This window comes from Hyperolius riggenbachi, chromosome 3 (genome assembly GCF_040937935.1).
Source record: "Hyperolius riggenbachi isolate aHypRig1 chromosome 3, aHypRig1.pri, whole genome shotgun sequence".
Lineage (NCBI taxonomy): Eukaryota > Metazoa > Chordata > Amphibia > Anura > Hyperoliidae > Hyperolius > Hyperolius riggenbachi.
The window spans coordinates 249,649,724-249,673,839 of NC_090648.1; the positions used below are offsets into that span (position 1 = coordinate 249,649,724).

General features: G+C 47.1%; 1 protein-coding gene across 4 annotated transcripts in view; it reads left to right on the top strand.

Annotated features, from left to right (window-relative positions):
* The first annotated feature begins 2,356 nt into the window (after window positions 1-2,356).
* Window positions 2,357-24,116, top strand: part of PRPF18 (pre-mRNA processing factor 18) — a 56,771-nt gene continuing 35,011 nt past the window's right edge. Inside the window, exons 1-4 of one of the 4 annotated variants that reach the window (XM_068276143.1) lie at window positions 2,357-2,529; window positions 6,684-6,761; window positions 6,862-6,888; window positions 12,552-12,656. In XM_068276143.1, the coding sequence (XP_068132244.1) occupies window positions 2,464-2,529; window positions 6,684-6,761; window positions 6,862-6,888; window positions 12,552-12,656 (276 nt within the window). In that variant the 5' untranslated portion in view covers window positions 2,357-2,463. The remainder of the gene's footprint in view (window positions 2,530-6,683; window positions 6,762-6,861; window positions 6,889-12,551; window positions 12,657-24,116) is intronic. The other 3 variants (XM_068276140.1, XM_068276144.1, XM_068276142.1) reach the window with 3 other exon arrangements.

The window sequence follows — 24,116 nt, forward strand, 5'->3', positions numbered from 1 at the left end:
TTTTGCCAGTTAGACAGAGAAACCACCGTTCAGTAAATGCATGTGAAAATAAAGAAAACTTTGGAAATACCCCATGAGGTGATGAACTAGTCCAAAACCTGTCAGATTTTTACAATCTAGTGTAAGTGACAGTGACATAGGAAAAAAGTAATTTATTGTGCATTTTACTCTGAGAGAAATGTATATCTTATATGTAGGTATATTCAATTTCACAATTTTTTGGGACAGTGGTCCTTTAACCTCCTTGCGACTGCCTAACGCCAATTCCTGGGGGTGGAGATTAGTAGGGATTGCGCGCACCGATGCGTGCGCATCCTCGCTTGAGTGACAGAGCGGAGCTACGTCAACAGTCTGCCCTCATCGATCGTCGCTGGCAGACTAAACAAAACAGAAAGTTTTGTTTTGTTACTTGTACAGCGCTGCGATCTACTGGGGACAGCCCTGTCACTTGGCTGTCCTCCGGAGCAGGGGCACACTAGCTGATGCCTATGAGAGAGGATCGCCCTGATTAGCTCTCGTGGGGAGGGGGGAAGGAAAAATAAATAAAAAACAGTAATTTTTATTTAAAATTAGAAATAAATTAATAAAAAAAAAACACCAAAACCCTGCAGCATCGATCAGAGCACACCAACAGAAAGCTCTGTTGGTGGGCAGATTTATATGTGTGCTATATCGTATGGCCCTGTAGCAAGCTGTTAAAGCTGCAGTGGCCTGAATTGTAAAAAATAGCATGGTTACTAGGGGGATGTAAGCCTGTGGTCCTAAAAGAGAGCCTGAGGTAGGCTAAAAAAAAAAAAAAGTAGGCTTCCTGATCCACGGGGCTGAGCGGAACAGGTAGCCCCAACAACCGTCGCTCCCATGGGCCACAATAGCCCACTTTCGTGACCTATAGGTCACAACGCTGCAAGGAGAGACCGTGTGTTTTCACAGCGTTCAGGGGGCGCAGCCAGGGTAAGAGAGCTGCCCAATGGCAGCTCTGGAAACCCTGTAGGAATGCCCCTGGCTGGGGTTTTGAAAATGGAATTCCTCTCCTCAATGTTACCTCTAAGATAACAAATATTGTTGAAAATTGCGCAAAAGGTGGATCAGCGCAACACCAGGCCGCCTCCGAATGGCCTCCATCAGAGATGTGCTGAGCCCCCCCAGGAACTACAAACGCACCTTGAACCCAAACAGAAGCTCTGCATATACACCAAAAGCATGGCTGTTAAGTGGGAGCAGCTGACCAAAAACGAATTACATTAGTACATAGCAAGGAAATAAGCAGCGCTACTTAAAAACAGACTAGTGCCTACATGCAAAAGAGTGCAAGCCCCACTTGTGGGGTCGAATACACACCGAGCATACACATGACCTGTCTACCACTAGAGGAGGATGTTGGTTTCCATTAACAGCTTGCATGCAACCTATTAAGTACTCGTCCCTCCCACTGCGAAGAAGTCAATCCTCCATGGGAGGGGCCTAACACTAACTAAATCCTAACCTATGTATATGCATAGCCTGGGTGCGGCTGTAGCAAGCTGTTAAAGCTGCAGTGGCCTGAATTGTAAAAAATAGCATGGTTACTAGGGGGATGTAAGCCTGTGGTCCTAAAAGAGAGCCTGAGGTAGGCTCAAAAAAAAAAAAAAGTAGGCTTCCTGATCCACGGGGCTGAGCGGAACAGGTAGCCCCAACAACCGTCGCTCCCATGGTCGTGGCCAGTCTGATGCAACGGAAATGCGCTCTTTACATACGTCTCCAGCAGCCACTGGAGAAATAGGTAGAAGGCGCATTTCTCTTGCTCAGACTGGCCGCAACTGGAGGAAGTTACGGGACCTGGTACCGACGCAGGAGAAGGCTGAGGACGGTGGCATGGGAGCGATCCATGCGGATAGGGCTGGAGAAATGCCCAGGTATGTATAACACTTATATATGCTCAGCTCTGGTACACTTTAAGTGGTTAACCACTTATGGTTTTTGGATATCTCTCATCCAGATTGGTGCTCTTGTAGGTTCCTGGAAGTAAGACACACGATCTGCACTAATTTTAGCATCTGCGCGCTCTTAGTTATGCACCCAAGTTATATAAGCCAATAAAGTTGAGAAAAAAGGTTTGTTAAACTGAGTGTTAAAAAAAAGGGGAGGGGGGGGGAGGCAGTGGGCCACCAACAGATCTCTGCATTGTAGTTACGCCCGTGGCAAGAGGGATATGCAGAGCACACTTGGCTGTTGCGCTATTCTATCATTGTCAGCTGCTCGCACAATACATCCTCATCTGAGGCTAGCACTGTGTCTGAACGCTTTTGGCAACGTGTAAGGTGACACCGAACGCAAGAATGCACATAATAAGCACAACCAAGTCCCGGAAACGATTATGCCTCGCAAGGCATGCTGGGTAATCGGTAGAGCCATCCATTTCCTGCATAAACAGGAAGCATACGGGACTGAACGTACCGGTGATTGCTGGGCTTATTTGTTCTACAAATGGATATCCTGAAGGCTGAGATAGCGAGGAAGAGGAAGCTGCTGGAGGAGAAGGAGCTGGTCGGGGTAAATGCGTGTATCCAACCATATATCGTTCATGTACTTGCAGAAAGTGCTGCTGCCTGCCTGGGAGCACTGATATCACTGGAAGCTGAGAATGGCAGTACATTTACACTGCTAAAGAAACATGACAGCCCGGTATATATTCTGTAAGAAGTGTGATATCACTCCTACATGTTTTTAATTGACTTCACAAACAAAGGTGATCTGTGCAAACATTTGGTAGCTTTGCCTTTGCTCTCAGTATCCCAAGTGCAGACAATTTTGATGCAGTACAAGCTTGTTCATGTGTGTTAGCAATAATTTTTACAGTATAGTTTCATTATAGGAAACTCTGAAATAGTAAACCTCTAAACTCGGTCCTCCAGGTCCCAGAAAATGCGTCTGTATCAGGCCCGGACCTAGACTTTTTGCCGCCTGAGGCAATTTTCAAAGAAATCGCCGCCGCCCTCCCCCCCCCCCAAGCCGTTGTTGTTGGGGGCCGCACGAGCTGGAGGGGATAGCGGGCAGGAAGGGGGTATTGGGCCTAGTGGCGGGGAGGGGGGTCGGACCCCCCCCCTCCCTCGCCTGGGTCCCCCGTCCTCCGCTCCCCTCTAGCTTTAAAAAGGTCCGTGCTGTGGCTGCAGCTCTTCGTAAGAGGCGGGAATTACTCACCTCTTCCTCGTTCCAGGCCAGCGTGCGCTCCACTGACATCACTTCCTGCGGCGTAGCAGGAAGCGACGTCAGTGGAGCGCACGCTGGCCTGGAACGAGAAAGAGGTGAGTAATCCCCGCCCGTTGCCTCTTACGAAGAGCTGCAGCCACAGCACGGACCTTTTTAAAGCTGGAGGGGAGCGGAGGACGGGGGACCCAGGCGAGGGAGGGGGGGGTCCGACCCCCCTCCCCGCCGCTAGGCCCAATACCCCCTTCCTGCCCGCTATCCCCTCCAGCTCGGGCGGCCCCCCACACACATGGATGGGTGGGTGCCGCCCCCCCAGAAGTGCCGCCTGAGGCAAAAGTTTCACCCCGCCTCATGGGCGGGCCGGCCCTGGTCTGTATAAATAAACAATGTATGACCAATTCTGATAAAGTAAAGTTTTGATATGGCGGTGGTGGAATAATGTCCTGGTTAAAGTACAGTGACCAGATTTTTATTGGCCCAACCTGGGGGGGAATAAGCAAGGGTATCGTATGACAGTGCGGCACGCTTTGCGTGCTGCGGCAAAATGGGCGTGGGCATGACATCACATGGGCGTAGCTAACCGTAATGTAACGGTGTAACAGTAAGGCTGCGGACCAGAATTTCTTCCCAAAACAGGCAAAGTGACCCTAAGGGTAATTAGTCATCGTTTCCCAAACACGTAAGAAAGCAAAGTTTCTTTCCCAAATACATAAGAAAGCAGAGTGTCCACTATGATGTGGTGAAACAGGAGGTTTGCATCATGGAAGTGCAGACGATAAATGTGCAGAAACTTTTTGATCCTATTTATTAGCATACCATTTAGTAATTATGAGCCCCCAAAATGCCAAATGCTGTAGCAATAACCCCAAAGTAGCAAATGCAGCTAACATCAAGTAATAAGTGTAGAAACCGTTACCTCCGACACATGACATGCAACAACCCTTACTTCCGACACATAAAAAGCAACAACCATTACCTCCGACACATGACATGCAACAACCCTTACTTCCGACACATAAAAAGTAACAACCCTTCCCTCCGGCACACGACATGCAACAACCCTTCCCTCCGGCACACGACATGCAACAACCCTTCCCTCCGGCACACGACATGCAACAACCCTTCCCTCCGGCACACGACATGCAACAACCCTTCCCTCCGGCACACGACATGCAACAACCCTTCCCTCCGGCACACGACATGCAACAACCCTTCCCTCCGGCACACGACATGCAACAACCCTTCCCTCCGGCACACGACATGCAACAACCCTTCCCTCCGGCACACGACATGCAACAACCCTTCCCTCCGGCACACGACATGCAACAACCCTTCCCTCCGGCACACGACATGCAACAACCCTTCCCTCCGGCACACGACATGCAACAACCCTTCCCTCCGGCACACGACATGCAACAACCCTTCCCTCCGGCACACGACATGCAACAACCCTTCCCTCCGGCACACGACATGCCACAACCCTTCCCTCCGGCACACGACATGCCACAACCCTTCCCTCCGGCACACGACATGCCACAACCCTTCCCTCCGGCACACGACATGCCACAACCCTTCCCTCCGGCACACGACATGCCACAACCCTTCCCTCCGGCACACGACATGCCACAACCCTTCCCTCCGGCACACGACATGCCACAACCCTTCCCTCCGGCACACGACATGCCACAACCCTTCCCTCCGGCACACGACATGCCACAACCCTTCCCTCCGGCACACGACATGCCACAACCCTTCCCTCCGGCACACGACATGCCACAACCCTTCCCTCCGACACACGACATGCCACAACCCTTCCCTCCGACACACGACATGCCACAACCCTTCCCTCCGGCACACGACATGCCACAACCCTTCCCTCCGACACACGACATGCCACAACCCTTCCCTCCGACACACGACATGCCACAACCCTTCCCTCCGGCACACGACATGCCACAACCCTTCCCTCCGGCACACGACATGCCACAACCCTTCCCTCCGACACACGACATGCCACAACCCTTCCCTCCGACACACGACATGCCACAACCCTTCCCTCCGACACACGACATCAGAATCAGCTTTATTCGCCAAGTATGCCAGAGACATACCCGGAATTGTTTTTGGAGCACATGGCATGGCGTTTATACATACATACATAAGACCTACATACATACGGCGTAGGTGGGCTACATAAACATGACATAGTAAGAGGAGTTCATGACATGACATAGTAAGAGGGCAGTCAGTCGAGTAAAAAAGCATGAGGGAACACAAGCTGTCAGTTCAGTTGTTCAGTTGGAGTACCGCTTGGGGGAAGAAGGTGCTCCAGCGTCTGGTGGTTCTGGTGGGGACAGCCCTGTAGCGGCGGCCCAGTGGGAGGAGATTAAAGAACCGACTGCCACAACCGACATGCCACAACCCTTCCCTCCGACACACGACATGCCACAACCCTTCCCTCCGACACACGACATGCCACAACCCTTCCCTCCGACACACGAAATGCAGCAAATGGGGAAATGAGGCAAACATTACCTTGCACATGTTAAAATTCAGTAAATATTACCACCCCTCCCCACCCCCACCCCCAAGGAGGGTGACACTGACTGGGTGGGTGACACAGACACTAGGCGGGTAGGAGCGGAGGGTGACACTAACTGGGTGGGTGACACAGACACTAGGCGGGTAGGAGCCGGAGGGTGACACTGACTGGGTGGGGGAGGGTGACACACTAGGTGGGTAGGAGCCAGAGGGTGACAGACATTAGGTGGGGAGGAGACACTGACATGGCACTCTCACCCTTCTCCCTTGTGGCAGCTGCATCTTGGTGGGTAGATTATCCCATGGGCTGGCCTTATATGGCCAGGCAGCCACGCAATAGGTGGGTGGGCGGGGCGGAACACTGGGGGCGGCCGCGCTATTGGAAGGTGTGGGCAGCAAACTGGAGGCGGAGCTAATGCGGCCAAGGAGCCACATGATTGGAGGGCGGGCAGGGCTGGGGGAGATGCTGATGCGTTCACCATTGACGGTGGCCAGAGTCCTGCAGCCCAGACGTCTCGCAGGTGAAAGGGGGACGTTTCCCGGGACGCAGTGCAGCCTGGGACAGGGAACCCCAAACCCGGGAGGCGTCCCGGCTAAAGCCGGTCGTCTGGTCACCGTAGTTAAGGGCTCTGCCTTGGCCAAAGGAGACCTGGGTTCAAATCTCAGCTCTTCCTATTCAGTAAGCCAGCACCTATTGAGTAGGAGACCTTGGGCAAGACTCCCTAACTGCTGCTGCTCATAGAGCGCGTTCTAGTGGCTGCAGCTCTTGTGCTTTGAGTCCTCCAGGAGAAAAGCGTGATATAAATATTAGTTGTCTTGTCTAGACAAGACCTGGTCCCTTGGAGTTTACTATAAATGGATTCTACTTATGGGTTACAGATTTATGTTATACTATAACAGCTATTTATTTCCTCATTTTTATTTTTTTGTTGGTCTAAACTAAATTTTGTTTGTTTCAGGAAAGTAAGAAGTTCTTTAAGCGTAGTGAACTTGCTGCTAAAGAGAGAGAAGCCTATTTTGAAAGATGTGGATACAAGGTACTGAACTTCTTTTCATGCAAATCCTCGTTTTCTGAGGTCTTTCACAGTATAGTTCTCTCTAACCATATCTCTTTGTTTAATCTGTCACAAATGTTAGCCTATAAGTGAGAAGCCAGCACAAAAGGTAGGAATATTAAGAAGTGGGTATGCATGTTTTACTTACAGGCACATTTTCCAAATGGCTTTAATTCACTTTTTTTCCTTAGTAGACCATTTTGAAAATGTCAGCTGCTGTTACTAGTGTGCTGTCATTTTGGCTTGAGACGCTAAGCATGTACTGGCTTGATATGTCTGGCGTTATTTAACTTGGACACTGGATCTTCTATACGATCATTGTAGCACTTACCATATAAGCACATTACTATATAGATGTCAAGGCTTTAGCTGTAATTTAAAATCATATGCTGGTAGCTATGGATGCTCACCCAGCCACTGACACCTCATCTATCATTTATGATGTAAAGATAGATATACATCGGTGCTTGAAAGTTTTTATGATCCCTCCTAACATGTTCTATATTTTTACATAAATGTAACCTAAAACATGATCTGATTTTTTTAAAAAAGGTCAAAAATTGGATAAAGATAGCCTACTTACAGGAAACTTAAATGTCTATATCTAACCATGTATTTAGATTGGTTGGTTGGTTGGTTGGTGTGTGTGTGTGTGTGTGTGTGTGTGTGTGTGTGTGTGACCTTATTTTATTTAGGGTCTGAGCCCACTAACGCAGTTGTCCGCTTTTGAGCATCTGTAACATTGACGTGTAACTGAAAAGCGGACACGACTACGTCAGTGGGCTCAGGCCCTTAAAGAATGGATCTAGCAAAGCCTAATCACACATACAACACATCTGCCATGCATGTGTATCATGGCCTGAAAAAGGAGATGTCTGAAGAAAAAGTTAAGCCCATGAAAGCAGAAGATGTAATAAGCGGAAAATGTTTTAAGATCATCTCTAAAGAACTTTGACTCCATCAATTATCAGACAGTGCACAAATAGAAAGAGAGTTGTTACCCTACGCAGAAGTGGTTAACCATCAAAGATTATATTCCAACTGCATGGCATGCAATGGTCCACAAGGTTGCAAAGAACATAGAAACATGGGGTGCTGTCTAAAGTCCTGCCTCATATTGGCCAGTATTTTCAGACGTCAACCATCAGGAGAACACCGAACCACAGATACATGTATGGCAGGGTGGCAAGGAGAAAGCCAGTGGGCCCCCTCACCAATAATAATAATACCAACAGTAAAGTTTACCGATCAAGTGGGAAAACTAGAAGGAAGCTAGATGCATGTTTTGGGGAGGGATAAAGCAAAAATAGAACTTTATGGCTTATATGAGTTGAATTGCCTGTGGAGAAAAACTATACTGACTATTGTATTTCACTATAAGCATTTTCAGAAAAAAGGATAGCCTTATCCCACCGTGACTCTGAAAACTCCTTCTTGCGGTCAGAGTGCGACTGGGCTATATATAAAGGTTGTGCATCATAAATGTGTTGAATGACTGGAGGCCAGGTGATGCATAAGTCTTCTAGATCAGTTGAGTCCCTGAACAGGTCACTCCGTGGGCTACCAGGGAACAGAGGGGACTGAGAGTGGCGAGCAGGGCATGTCCTTCAGATGGGAACATGCCTCTGTTTTTTTTTTTTTTTTTTTTGGTTTGTTTTTGTTTTTATAGATTGTAAGCTGACTCTGGTACTCTTTAAAGCCTTATACACATGGTACTTAGTCAGGACCATCTCGGCTGAGAATCTAGCATTATTTCATGATTTTGGTTCCTGACGTGTGGCACTAATTTTGGGCAGTGTATGTGTACACCTTCTTAATACTATTGATCTTCTGCTAAGATATTTATTTTACTTATCAAGATCCAGTGCTTCCAAGTAAACTGCATATTATATTTTTTTTTTTTTTAAAGCTAAGAGGGCTTTTTCACACTTCATGCTTTTCTGTTTTTAAGCATATACTTTTTTTATTTTATTTATTTTTTAAAAAAAAATGTATAGCATTCCTGGCCAATATATTATAATCTTGTTATAATAAACTCCGGTATAGTAAACTACCTGTCCAGGTCCCAGGATTAACCCATAATAAGTCTGTGGGAGAAACCCCTGTTATAGTAAACCCAGACCCAGATATAATAAAACTTCTGTTATAGTAAACATGTTTTTTTTGGCCTCTACATGACGCTGACTCTGGATATAGTAAAAAGGGGGCGGTGCATGCATCATATGTCAGAGTGAAACCCATAGTCCGCTGCACTCTTCAGGCTGGTTGCAGGTGAGTTGATGCCTGATAACTTTTGTAAGACAAAAAGAATGGCACTGTTGCTGGCTTTTTAGTACTGTACAAATAAGCAGCATGGGGAAAATGAGGTATAAAGTGAACATAAACAAGAGGATGCAACGTTACCACTTCCAGTTTGCAATCACTGATAATATTTTGTCACAGTCGTCCTACGGGATTGTACACCCTACCTGGTATCTTTTCCCTTGTTAGCAATGACGCTTCTGGTAGCGTGTGGAGTGAAGTACAGGCTACTCTCTTTTGTAGTGCAGATCAGAGTGGGTCTACTCGCTACACAACTATGGAGAGTGGAGAGGAGAGTGTCAAGTCCTGCCCGCAGAGGTATTGGAGCCACTCGCATTACAGATGTGAGTGGCTTAACATGATTGGCAGCTTTTCGAAGAGAGGCTTCATGATTGGCTCAAGTGTGAGCAGAAAGTTTTGCAGGACACGTGCTGCAAGTCTTGTCCATGGAGGTATCGGAGCCACTCGCAGGAAGTGAGTGTCTGCCTCTACTCAATGACGGCTGCAAGTTTTAAGAAGCCCTGGATACTGTATTAGCAGTTTGTCCTGCCTGGCTATGCAGCCCTAAGCTATACTTAACCTTTTAGTTCACCACAAATGCTTGTACTGTACCTCCAAGGGAGGACCGGGTTCGTCCTTTGCAGCAGAGAATGTATCAAGGCATGCCGGGCTATTTCTAGGACAATTTCTGATATAGTAAACCACTTTTCCTGGTCCCTTGGAGTTAAATATAAAGAAATTATACTGTAGAGAAGAGAAGCCGGCACCGTCTGTAGATATGCTCTTTTATTTTTGGATAATCATCATTAAAGACTGTCACACATAGTGCGACGTTTCGGGGCGATGCCCTTTCTCAAGCTTGTAACAGTCTGGACAATATGAACATTACAACACATACATGTATATATAGTCACCATTATCCAAAAATAAAAGAGCATATCTACAGACGGTGCCGGCTTCTCTTCTCTACTGAATGTCCCGGATGGTTACCGGATTGCCAAGGCACGTCACATATCAAGTAAGAAGGTGTGCCTCCTCTTCACTCCAATAAAGAAATTATACTGTAATGCATGCATTTTTTGTTATAGGCATGAATAGGAAAAAATGCACTATGGGAAACAAAGGGAAAAAAATAGTGGTGCCAAAAAAGAGCACAACTCAAGGACATACGCATTTATGCAAGCCAATCTGCAATGCTATAGTGTGAAAAAGCCCAAATACTGAAATGAATCACAGCTGTTAAACGCAGTGTAATAATCTATGGTTCTGTTCATTGCCTTTTATAAAGATTAAGACTTATTATCAAGATACTGATAACTAAAAGAGTCAGATCAGTTCAACAGTTTCATCTTCTCCTATTTCCCGACTGGAACCATGAAAAGCAAAATAAATGATGTGGTTAACACAGAAATGTATGTGAAGTTTAAAATCCTGACAATGCTGTATCCTAATAATAATAATAATAATATACAGCATATAGGTGCATGCTTCTGTGTAAGCACAAATTAAAAACAGAATTCATAATTTTCAGAGATGTCAGTACTAATGTTCAACTCTTGAACATTTATTGACTGAAACATAAACGGATATTGATATTTGAACCTTTCTCCTCGTTACTGCTATCTGTGTCTCCATTGGGGGGAATCTCTCTCATTTTCTCTTCAATCTGGAAGTTGTGCAAAACTCTTCTACACTAAGTAGATATTGTGGAAATTGTGTATTTTTTTAATGTTACAGCCTCTTAAGAGGCTTTGTCCCTTGTTCATTTCAAGTTTTTTTGTTTGTTTGTTTCTCTCCTAGGTGATATGTTTATACCTTATCAATAATAAAATGCCTTTTAAGCCATCAACAAGCCTGAAAATCTGAATCATTTAGACTTTTTCACCAACGTTTTTGGTACTTTTTCCGTTGCAGAGTGCTGAATTACCAAACCCTAGTTAGGGCTGGTGCACACCAGAGGGGTTCTGGAGCGTTTTTTAAAACTCTTGCAGGGGGAAAACAGCTTGGCTAATGAAAGTGAATGGGATGGTGCACACCAGAGCGGGTCGTTTTTTTCCACAAACTCAAACTCAGGGGGCAGCAGCATTTTTTTTTTTTTAGATTTCTGAGGCTTTTCTGCCTCAATGTTAAGTATAGGAAAGTGGAAAATCGCTCTGAAAAACGCTAGATCAGAGCGGTTTTCCAGGCGTTTTTGTTACAGAAGCTGTTCAGTAACAGCTTTAATGTAACAATATTTGAAATGTGCTACACAAACAACGCTCCAGAAAACGCTAGGCATGTTTAGAAAACATGCCTTGAATTGCTCTGAAATCTGCTTCAAAAACCTCTAGCGTTTTGCAGATCTGCTAGAGCTTTTTGGTGTGCACTGGGCCTTAGTTGACCCCATTTGTTCAAGCTTTCCATGCCAAAGCATCGCACATCTGGTCAATATGTGTCCTGCTTCTTTTCCAGTGCAATAAAATGAATTCAGCAGAATGGCTTATTTCACACTGGAGCTTTTGCCTGGCTCAAACCAAAACAAGTGCAGACCCATCACTTGCACAGTGGCTCTTCTATGCTTACCATTTCCATAACACTGAATTACATGTGAAATAAGACTTATGGAATCCAAAAAGTACTACTTGGTGAATATCATCTGTCATACTTCTGTCAGGGTTGTCAAGCAACTTAATTTGCTTGTATATATTGCAGAAGAAAATCACAGGGGAACAGAATTTGTTTACAAACTTGAACAGAATAAAGTTTTTTTATTATTTATTTATATAAGTTTTTAGTGCTGAACTCGTCAGGTTTAATCCGTAAGCTTTGTGAGAAAGGCCCCACTTTGCTGCAGTACATGGAAGACCGTGGCATAGAAAACCACGGGCTGATTATCACCAGTCATTTGCTGCCCTGACACAGCTACCGTCCCTCTCTGGAACCAGTCAGATTATATAGCTATTCAACAGTGTGTTTGAAAAGAAAACTGATCAAATATTCTGAGCTATGCTAGAAGCATTTTAACTATGACTAACCAGCTATATATGGTCGGATACACGTGAGCTCATTGACCTATTGCTTGCCCGTTTTGGTGAAATAAAGATTGAGCATTTTGCATGTATAACTGTTGGAGCTGAGTTTTCTTTCACAACAGCATTTAGTTTAGTTTGTCTCCCCTTTTAAAGGTATCTATAGTGCAATGGTAAACAATGCTCCAGTTGGTTAATATGCACTATATATGTATTTTGCTTAAATTTAAATCAGCCATGAGGATAAAGGCCATGGGAAAGCATTTCCATTTTTAAATTGTCATAAGTAGAGGCAGTATGGTTTATTTCTCACACATGTGGAGGTAAAACTTTTAAATACTATTTCCCCCCCCCCCCCTCCCCTTAATAAAAAAAAAAAGACAAATATACATTAAAGTTTTTGTAATACTGGTGCTCATTGGACTCTCATTGTATTTATTTATTTCTTAACAACTACCGATAGCTACAGAACACAGAAGAGGAAGATGACGCGTCCTCATCAAGTAATCCAGTGTTGGAGTTAGAGCTGGCTGAAGAGAAGTTGCCTATGACTCTATCCAGACAGGAGGTGAGATCTTATTCACTTGTTCTGCTTTATAAACATATTATTGTGTTTATGATATTGTGTTTTGCCGGCATCCTTTCTAGCACAAATACTTTCCTACTTGTCCATACAGACTTTCCACTCTGCAGTTTGCTTTGCTGTGTCTAGTCTCCACAAAATGCCAGATTCAAAACTACAGCACACAAATTCAGACATACTGTTATGGCTTAGCCTTATGGTATCTTTATTTGTAGTCTTTCTATAGCACAGCTTCGCTGAAACAGACGAATTCTTGAGATAAAGTGATATACATTGTGAAGGAGCATATAAGGCTGTATCTGCTGAGTGACCTGTTGTTGCCATGGTAAAATGAGAACAGGTCAAAAGCAGAAACTACAACCGGTTTCTAGGCAAACCTGAAGTGAAAATAATCTTGTGAAATAATGACTTGTATGTGTAGTACAGCTACGAAATAGTACATTAGTGGCAAAGCAAAGCGTTTCATATTGTTTTCCAGTACAAGAAGTTAAGAAACTTCAGTTATTTATTCAAAAGAGCTCTTTGACCCAACTTGGGTTGAAGACAGCCCTGTTTTCTGAAGCACTTAAAACACCCAAACAGTGAGAGACAGGTTGAGATAAGGTTTTACTGCGGGAAAGTTCTGAGAGCCATGAGCTCTGCTCTGTTATATAGTTTAAAATACAGAGTGTGGTTTGTAAACTGCAAATATGACAGAATGATGCAATGATATTTAAAAAAAATAAAATAAATAAAGGCTAACATAGGGCTTTACGTTTTCTGCACTGCAATCCTTATAGTTGTCAATGAGGAAAGGTTCTTGTAAAATATTAATTACACTTAGGCTAATTTCACACCAGGACGTTGCGTTAGAGGGGGCGTTAAGGTCGCATAACGTCCCCCTAACCGAACGCCTGGTGGTGCTGGATCTGGACGTCAGAGTGAGCCGCGTTGTGCAGCTCACTCTGGCGTCAGTGATGCCATGATGCGCACTCTTGTGCGCATGCGGCATCACGTGGTCCCGCCGGCCAATCACCGCACAGAGCGGCCGCTCCAGGAAGTAAACACTGCACGTCACAACGTGCAGTGCATATTAATTAGCTATGTGCCTGGCCGCTCTCCGCTCCTCCACAAGATTACTGAGCATGTGCAAGCAGTCTAACGCGGCTAAAGTACTGCATGCAGTACGTTGTCTTGTGACGCAGCGTTACAATGTAACGCAACGTGGGCACTGTGAACAGCCCCATTGATTTTTCATTACTGTGCGGTGGGCTGCGTTACAGGCTGCTCTAACGTGCGCCTGTAACGTCCCACTGTGAAACCAGCCTTAACCTTGGGTACTTCATTAAAAAAAACGATACAGCTATTTAAATATATATCTAGTGAGGCTGTTGCCAGACCTTTACATTTCAGCTTTTATTTTGGCCATAGTATTGTTGGCAGCAAATGCTATTTTTTTTTAGCTGTCCGAAGAAGAGGTGTGGTTGGTGTGCTTACAGAGATATATTTCATAACTTTCTAATACAACTTTTTAGTATAAGCTAAATATGCTAATTATGTAGATGTTTCCTCATTTCTCCCCTCAGCACTGATACCCCCCACAAGAGCGCCCAGCACTAGCTATCATCTGTCCCCACAAGTACTGTCTGCCATGCTCTATAAGTGACCTTATGCTGCTGAAATACTAACGCTTCATGACCAGCATTGCAGCTCCGCAGATTCTTATTATGAGACTCATAATGTGAGATTTGTGTGAGTAAGGACCATGTGTGCACAAGCGCTTTGTTTTACTGGGCATGTGCATGCTTAGTTGTAAAGTGCTCATCTCTGGCTGGGAGCGCGGCCAGAAGGAACTTATTCAACCAAGGTGAGTTAAATAAGTTAAGTTCGCTGTAATGGTGGACTGTAAGCGATCTTGGACGTCACAGCTGATTTTTGGTGCAGCACTTTGGGTGCCGCCGTAGGCCATAATGATTACTGCTTTAGCAGCGCTTAGTGACTAATTTGGGTGCCGACGATGGCTAAAGCCCAAATTACGTATTCCTCTCCCCCCCCCCCTCCCCCAGTTGCGACAACTTAGAAGGGGAACAGCATTAACGCCACCCAGAAGTTTGCCTGCAGCAGGGCGAGCTGTCTTTCAGCCCTACTGTGTGCCGAAATCTGGCCATGGCCATTTCAAATGTATGCATCTGGGAAGCCTCTTGACTATCCAGAGGCTTCACACTATTGAGGTAAGTATCTTAACTTTTTTTTTTAAATCTCTCAGGTGTACTTTGAGGGTGAATATACACATCTAGTTTTGATTGGCCAATTTTACCACTTTCACATAGCGTGAGGGCCAACAGATTTTGATTGCTATACAGATTGTATAGGTAAGCTCTCATAATAATCTTATATACAAAAGAGAATCCCACAAGAAGCACCACTCTGATACTACATCTGAATCCTCTTTATTGAAAAAAGATGCATATAAACACCACAAAAAAAAGTGATGGGGCCACTGATGACCACAATAGGGGTTCAAAATCAAGATAAAGAACAATCGAACAACCTCCTAAACCTCCCTTCAATAATGAGAACCACAATGCTGAATCAATATGTATGAGAATAAATTGCACAATCAATTAACAGTCTTTGGAATTAAAGAAAAGTGCACAAGTGCCAATAAATAGTGTTGCAATTTGCCCCCTGGACAAATCCAGGAAATGACCTATCAAAAATGTAGTGAATACAAGCAGCAATCTAGGAACCATTCAAAAGTGCAGTGCAAAAACATCCCAAAGCAAGAAAGGTGCTCTTTGTGGGCGACTCCTGCTTCTGAAAAAGCTTGCATACCACATGGCAGTGATAAAATTGACTAATCAAAATTTCATGTGTGTACGCACCCAAAGTCATTTCAGGACTAGGCTTTAGGGCATGTATACTCCTTAGGGCTGAACCACACATTTAAAAAAAAATAAAATTTTTTATTGAAAGTAACCACAGATACATTACTACTGAAACGCAAAGAGAATACAAGTCATACAGAATCCTCAAGGCTGAATAAAAGCTTTAACATTGTAGAATCTTATCTAAACTTGTCCGAAAGTCAAACTGTAAATTAGAATTATATAGTTAAACCATATCAGATGGTTCCCAGGTTTTTTTTTTTTTTTTTTTGTTTTTTTTGTTTTTTGGTAGGGAGATTGAGAGGGAAAAGTAGGGAGGGAGTGTAAGGGGAAGAGAGGGATAAGGAAGGGAGAAGGAGAGAACAGGAGGTTACATTTCCAATTGCAATATAACATCTCATTGGTATATGTCTTATATGTCAAATATAGCATCTAAACACCTCGCAGGGCTGTCTGTTGTTAATTGACAAGTCAAAATATTAGTTATCACTATAGAAGCTGGTAGCTTGGTCAGATTCCCTAAAATTAATCCACGCTGCCCATGTGAGTCCAGGCTTCTTGTTTGTTTTTGGGTCGATAGCATTAGGTCGTCCTTTCTCATCACATGGTGGTTTATTTCCTGTAAGAGATCTGACATGGAGGGACTCCTATGACTTCTCCATAGTCTGGCGATCAGCAATCTAGCAAAGGTCAAGAGGAATCTAAATATAGATTTCTTAGCAGTTCTTCAAAATTGGATAGTGTGTGTATGGCTGGCTTTGCCTAAGGCAGACCCTCAGGGTGACTGTCCACAATATGGGGAAAACGTGGAGGCTGCATATCAGCGTTGGCATGTGTCACTCAGCACAGGAGTGAGGCTGGAGGCAGCGTAACAGCGTTGGCATGTGTCACTCAGCACAGGAGTGAGGCTGGAGGCAGCGTATCAGCGTTGGCGTGTGTCGCTCAGGACAGGAGTCAGGCTGGAGACAGCGTATCAGCGTATCAGCGTTGGCATGTGTCCCTCAAGACGGGAGTGAGGCTGGAGACAGCGTATCAGCGTTGGCGTGTGTCACTCAGGACAGGAGTCAGGCTGGAGGCAGCGTATCAGCGTTGGCGTGTGTCGCTCAGGACAGGAGTCAGGCTGGAGACAGCGTATCAGCGTTGGCGTGTGTCACTCAGGACGGGAGTCAGGCTGGAGGCAGTGTATCAGCGTTGGCGTGTGTCACTCAGCACAGGAGTGAGGCTGGAGGCAGCGTATCAGCGTTGGCGTGTGTCGCTCAGGACAGGAGTCAGGTTGGAGGCAGCGTAGCAGCGTTGGCGTGTATCACTCAGGACAGGAGTCAGGTTGGAGGCAGCGTAGCAGCGTTGGCGTGTATCACTCAGGATAGGAGTGATGCTGGAGGCAGCGGATCAGCGTTGGCGTGTGTCACTAAGGACAGGAGTCAGGCTCCGTACAGGAGTCAGGCTGGAGGCAGCGGTGGTGTGTGTTGCTCAGGACGGGAGTCAGGTTGGAGGCAGCGTATCAGCGTTGGCGTGTGTCACTCAGGACAGGAGTCAGGCTGGAGGCAGCATATCAGCGTTGGCGTGTGTCACTCAGGACGGGAGTCAGGCTGGAGGCAGCGTATCAGCGTTGGCGTGTGTCACTCAGGACAGGAGTCAGGCTGGAGGCAGCGTATCAGCGTTGGCGTGTGTCACTCAGCACAGGAGTGAGGCTGGAGGCAGCATATCAGCGTTGGCGTGTGTCACTCAGGACGGGAGTCAGGCTGGAGGCAGCGTATCAGCGTTGGCGTGTGTCACTCAGGACGGGAGTCAGGCTGGAGGCAGCGTATCAGCGTTGGCGTGTGTCGCTTAGGACAGGAGTCAGGCTGGAGGCAGCGTATCAGCGTTTGCGTGTGTCGCTCAGGACAGGAGTCAGGCTGGAGACAGCGTATCAGCGTTGGCGTGTGTCACTCAGGACGGGAGTCAGGCTGGAGGCAGCGTATCAGCGTTGGCGTGTGTCGCTTAGGACAGGAGTCAGGCTGGAGGCAGCGTATCAGCGTTTGCGTGTGTCGCTCAGGACAGGAGTCAGGCTGGAGACAGCGTATCAGCGTTTGCGTATGTCGCTCAGGACAGGAGTCAGGCTGGAGGCAGCGTATCAGCGTTTGCGTGTGTCACTCAGGAGAGGAGTCAGGTTGGAGGCAGCGTATCAGCGTTTGCGTGTGTCGCTCAGGACAGGAGTCAGGCTGGAGGCAGCGTATCAGCGTTGGCGTGTGTCACTCAGCACAGGAGTCAGGCTGGAGACAGCGTATCAGCGTTGGCGTGTGTCACTCAGGACGGGAGTCAGGCTGGAGGCAGCGTATCAGCGTTGGCGTGTGTCACTCAGCACAGGAGTCAGGCTGGAGGCAGCGTATCAGCGTTGGCGTGTGTCGCTCAGGACAGGAGTCAGGCTGGAGGCAGCGTATCAGCGTTTGCGTGTGTCACTCAGGAGAGGAGTCAGGTTGGAGGCAGCGTATCAGCGTTTGCGTGTGTCGCTCAGGACAGGAGTCAGGCAGGAGGCAGCGTATCAGTGTTCAGTGGCATGTGTCAGTGTCGCTCAGGTCAGGACTGAGGACAAGCAGAGGTACTCAGGAGTCAGGCTGGCTGCTGGAGACATGGCTGGCTTTGCCTAAGGCAGACCCTCAGGGTGACTGTCCACAATATGGGGAAAACGTGGAGGCTGCATATCAGCGTTGGCGTGTGTCACTCAGGACAGGAGTCAGGTTGGAGGCAGCGGAGCAGCGTTGGCGTATATCACTCAGGACAGGAGTCAGGTTGGAGGCAGCGTAGCAGCGTTGGCGTGTATCACTCAGGATAGGAGTGAGGCTGGAGGCAGCGGATCAGCGTTGGCGTGTGTCACTCAGGACAGGAGTCAAGCTGGAGGCAGCGTATCAGCGTTGGCGTGTGTCGCTTAGGACAGGAGTCAGGCTGGAGGCAGCGTATCAGCGTTTGCGTGTGTCGCTCAGGACAGGAGTCAGGCTGGAGACAGCGTATCAGCGTTTGCGTGTGTCGCTCAGGACAGGAGTCAGGCTGGAGGCAGCGTATCAGCGTTGGCGTGTGTCGCTCAGGACAGGAGTCAGGCTGGAGGCAGCGTATCAGCGTTTGCGTGTGTCACTCAGGAGAGGAGTCAGGTTGGAGGCAGCGTATCAGCGTTTGCGTGTGTCGCTCAGGACAGGAGTCAGGCTGGAGGCAGCGTATCAGCGTTGGCGTGTGTCACTCAGCACAGGAGTCAGGCTGGAGACAGCGTATCAGCGTTGGCGTGTGTCACTCAGGACGGGAGTCAGGCTGGAGGCAGCGTATCAGCGTTGGCATGTGTCACTCAGGACGGGAGTCAGGCTGGAGGCAGCGTATCAGCGTTTGCGTGTGTCGCTCAGGACAGGAGTCAGGCTGGAGGCAGCGTATCAGCGTTGGCGTGTGTCACTCAGCACAGGAGTCAGGCTGGAGACAGCGTATCAGCGTTGGCGTGTGTCACTCAGGACGGGAGTCAGGCTGGAGGCAGCGTATCAGCGTTGGCGTGTGTCACTCAGCACAGGAGTCAGGCTGGAGGCAGCGTATCAGCGTTGGCGTGTGTCGCTCAGGACAGGAGTCAGGCTGGAGGCAGCGTATCAGCGTTTGCGTGTGTCACTCAGGAGAGGAGTCAGGTTGGAGGCAGCGTATCAGCGTTTGCGTGTGTCGCTCAGGACAGGAGTCAGGCAGGAGGCAGCGTATCAGTGTTCAGTGGCATGTGTCAGTGTCGCTCAGGTCAGGACTGAGGACAAGCAGAGGTACTCAGGAGTCAGGCTGGCTGCTGGAGACATGGCTGGCTTTGCCTAAGGCAGACCCTCAGGGTGACTGTCCACAATATGGGGAAAACGTGGAGGCTGCATATCAGCGTTGGCGTGTGTCACTCAGGACAGGAGTCAGGTTGGAGGCAGCGGAGCAGCGTTGGCGTATATCACTCAGGACAGGAGTCAGGTTGGAGGCAGCGTAGCAGCGTTGGCGTGTATCACTCAGGATAGGAGTGAGGCTGGAGGCAGCGGATCAGCGTTGGCGTGTGTCACTCAGGACAGGAGTCAAGCTGGAGGCAGCGTATCAGCGTTGGCGTGTGTCACTCAGGACAGGAGTCACGCTGGAGGAAGCGTATCAGTGTTCAGTGGTATGTGTCCGTGTCACTCAGGTCAGGACTTGAGGACAGGCAGAAGTACTCAGGAGTCAGGCTGGCCGCTGGAGACAGCCGCAGGCAGCTTATCAGTGAGGCGTGTGCGCTGGGTAATGATACCCTTATTCATGTGGGCCCGGGTGCCTTAAAGGGATACTTAAAGGACAACTGAAGTGGGAGGGATAAAGAGGCTGCCATATTTATTTCCTTTTAAGTGATACCAGTTTCCTGGCTGCCCTGCTGATGCAGTAGTGGCTGAATTATACCAGAAACAAGCATGCAGCTAAACTTGGCAGATCTGACACTGTCAGAAACATCTGATCTGTTGCATGCTTGTTCAGGGTCTGTGGCTAAAAGTATTAGAGGAAAAGGATCTGCAGGGCTGCCAGGCAACTGGTATTGATTAGAAAGGGAATACATATGGCAGCCTCCACATTCCTTTCACTTCAGTTGCCCTTTAAGTGAAGTGAAAAAGACAGTTTTACTTACCTGGTGCTGCTACCATCCCCCTGCAGTCGGCCTGTGCCTGCGCCAGTACTCAAGGATCCTCCAGTCCCCTGCTGCGGCTTTCGCTTTTGGCGACTGAGCCTGGCCGGACGCGTCCTTGTTCACGCTCCCGTGCCTAATAGCGCCCTGCGCAAGCCGATAAGATCTCTACTGCACCTGCCCAGGGGCCGGCGACGGGCTCAGTCACCAAAAGCGAAACTGAGCCGTGGCAGGGGACTAGGGGAACCTTGAGTACCGGCAGCGGGCAGCTGCAGGGGGCCGGTAGGAGCCCTAAGTAAGTAAAACTGCCACTTCACTTAAGTATCCCTTTAAATTATGTATTTATTTTAAACTGTATTGTATGGTCTTTGAGCTGTTGTCTACTGCATGATGCACGCCACCTCTCCCCGTTTTCCTCCTCTCTGTCCCCCTCTGTTATGCAAATGCGGTCCCCATGCTTTTTCCTGGTCGCGGGAGGGTTGCTTGATACTGCACAGGCGCTGGGCTTTGATGATGCGCCTGCAGCCGAGAGTGCTCTGCGTATGCAGAGTTCTTTTATTCAAATAAAGTTCAAATATCTTTTCAGAAGGAAATGGGTATAGTAACCTCAAACTTAGGTTAATTTGAGGACTGAAACAAGAATGACCGTGAATTTGTGAAGACACATCCTGTGAGAAGACTCTGGAGAAGTGTTTGCTGAATCAGGGCTATCATGGTACTCGCAAGAAACTGCAATAAGCAGAGGAAGATGTCCAGGAAGATGCTTCTTTCTGGGGCTTTGGGCTATTGTCCGCCTACGCAGAGCGCTCATGGCTGTGGGTGTGTCATCACAGGAAGGCATGTCACCAGCCAGCGCCTGCACAGAATGAAGCGACACTCCCGCGACCAGGAAGAAACATGGGGACCGTATTTGCATAATGGAGGGGGACAGAGAGGGGGGAAGCGGTGGAGGGCATCATGCGCACAACAGCCCAAATCCCCAGAAACGCTGTAAAATGTGATTATGCACAGTGTGGTGATATATTGGGGTGCTGATGAAGTTAGGAATACAGGAACATATTATTTCATTTTTCTGCCTGTGTTCCGTGTAGGTCTGCTACAAGGGAGCTGTTGCCTTGAGTTGCTTGGGGCAAGGAAATGGGTGATTGTCTTAACCATATGCAGTTCCTCTGAGAGTGGTTCCCTGCTAATAGGATTATCTTTCTGGCTTTTTGAACTCAGGAGACGGCCCATTGTCTCAATACACAAAGCAAGACTACCAGAGTCTGGAGACTAACACAGGAATGTTTGAAATGTACATGACAGCCTACTGGAAATGGGTGAAGGGGTGAAGTCCTTTTGATACCATATTTTTACCTGTGAGGAAATTAAATTATTGGTGGAGGTGCAAACTATATCCTTATCTTTGATCAGCTAGGAAATCCGGTCAACAATGGAGTTGAAAAGTCTCACTTCACAATCTTTTGATGTATAGACTTTTACCTGGAGAACTTGGATTAAGGAAGTCTTCTGGTGTGTGTGTGTGTGTGTGTGTGTGTGTGTGTGTGTGTGTGTGTGTGTGTGTGTGTGTGTGTGTGTGTGCGCACTATAGTACATTTTTACATGTGGATGTTAGATCTCTGGAAATCCAATTATGACTGAGGATGTAATTAAATCTAGTCCCCCCCCACCTCCCCACCTAAACTAACACTCATAGCCTAGAAGAGATTGAAGTGCAACTGTGTATAAATCCATGCCTAATTGTATGCTTGAGCAACACTACCATATGAAATTGTAATTGCATTGTGTGTGGGGCGTTTGTCATACGTTGGCCTAAAGCGTGCAGCTGACCCAACGTACGAAAACGCCAGTGCGAGTAGCGACAGCAGAGTGGCTAACAGTATCATTCGAAACGACTGTTAGTGGTTTTGCTTCACTACAGTGTAAGATTGCAACTGTGTGTGTGGGTGCGTGGCGTTCCCGTATTCGGCCTGAGCGCAAAGCTGACCCGAATACGAAAACGCGGATTGCGCGCTGAGGACTCGACAGCAGAGTGGAAGTGTCTAGCGAACCGCTAGTGGTGGCAGTGAGAGGTGTTCTGAGGGGTCCCAGCCTTGTTTTAGCTCGAATAAGGCTGCTCCCCGCTTGATCTTGTCAAACCTGCAGTCGGGAACCGTATTCGCAGGCGTGCCGTGGGCCGGTTCCTGACACACAGTATGATTTACCATACCCAATCAAACCGCTGTATACCGCGGCAACCCTAGTATGAGGGTAAGGAGACTTTGAATACTATGAACAGATTGTACAAGTAAGCTCTCATACTACATAGAGGTGGTAAAACGACCGTATTTTTGGAAATATAACACACACCTAGCTTTATAGGGCAAAAACTTGGGGAGGGGGGCTTTAATATATAATTTTCATTCTATCCTGGTGCATTTATGTTCCAGTAGCATCTTGTACATGTTCTCCCCCTATCATTGTCCTCCTGTGTCTCGTTCTGTCCACCTTGAGTCCCCTTTTGTTCCCCTGTGTCCCCTCCTGTTCCTGTGGGTCCTGTTTGTCCTCCTGTGTCTCCTGCCACCTGTGTGGTCCTCCAGTCCCCCGCATGTCTCCTCCGCTCCCCTTTGTAAGAACAATTAGCAGCAGCACGGCTCGCCTCACCAGCAATTCCAGCGGCGATCAGCAGACCTTCCCTCTCCCGCGCGGCTTCCCCTAGTGACTGCTTCTGCTGATCGCAGAATCAGCAAAAGCCCTCACTAGGGGGAGCCGCGCAGGAGAGGGGAGGTCTTCTACTCCCTGCTGGAGTGAGCCACGCTGCCGCTAATTGTTCTTATGCAGGGGAGCAGAGGAGACCTGCGGTGGGCAAGAGGCAGGGAGTCCCTGACTTTGCGGCGGGTTTCCAGTTTGTATCGGTGGGCGATCTTACGTCAGGGACTCCCTGTCTTTGGAATATAAGGTGCAGGGACTTTTTCTCCATATTTTTTGAGGAGAAAAAGTGTCTTATTTTCCGAAAAATACATAACCCAATCCTTGAGCAATTACAATTGGATGTGTGTACCAGGCTTTTCCTCCACCCTCCTTTTTCCATAGCGCAGAACAGGCTGCTCCTTAGACAGCTGAGCAGCAGAGACCAACAGCAACAGTTGACTTTTCACCTGAAACAATCCCTTCAGTCAACCAAAGTCTGTACAGTACCAGGTTGAAGTAAAGACTGTGAAAGCATGAAAGCACTTTTGAATCTTGGGACGTTGTTTCAAAATTCTCAGTCTATAGGCATATTCATTCTTGAAAATAAGATAAGTTATAGATTTTTATTTTTGAATACATAAAATCTCTATCTTCAATTTCTAGTTTATTTGGCCCGGGATTTAATCTCCCATGAGTTACTCTGTTACTCTGTGTGAAAATATGGCACGAGTTATGCACTATTGTGCATTCTGGAAGACATCTGCTCTTTGATTATTATTATTTATTTTTTTTTTTACACTGGAAAATGTTCCATGAGTATGCAAATACACAGTGGTGTTTTTTAAGATGTGTGTGCTTGGCATATGCAGACCATTTGTCCATGAACATTGATTGCAGTTTTGCTTCAGAGCTTGCAAGAGCTCTCCAACAATAACATTGTGGTTACTTTTGTGAGCTGGCTGAATTCTCTATGTCTCTGGAAGAAAACTCCTCCACATTAAATACATTTCAGGATATCCCAAAACCAGAACCTCACCCGGTGCTGCTTAAAAGCTTTTGCAAGCCTGCATGCTACAAGGTTGCTTACAGCGTTAAATGGACTTGATATGGCTCTAATGGCGGTTATGTTCAGTGAAAAATGATTTCAGTAAATGGACTTCCATCCAAAATGTAAAACAAATGTTTAGCTTTCTAGTGCTTATGTAGGTATCCAAATTCATTGCAGATTTTATAGTCAATTTGGCTAGTATATGACTGTTCTTTACAGGTTTACAAGTCATCCGCATGAGC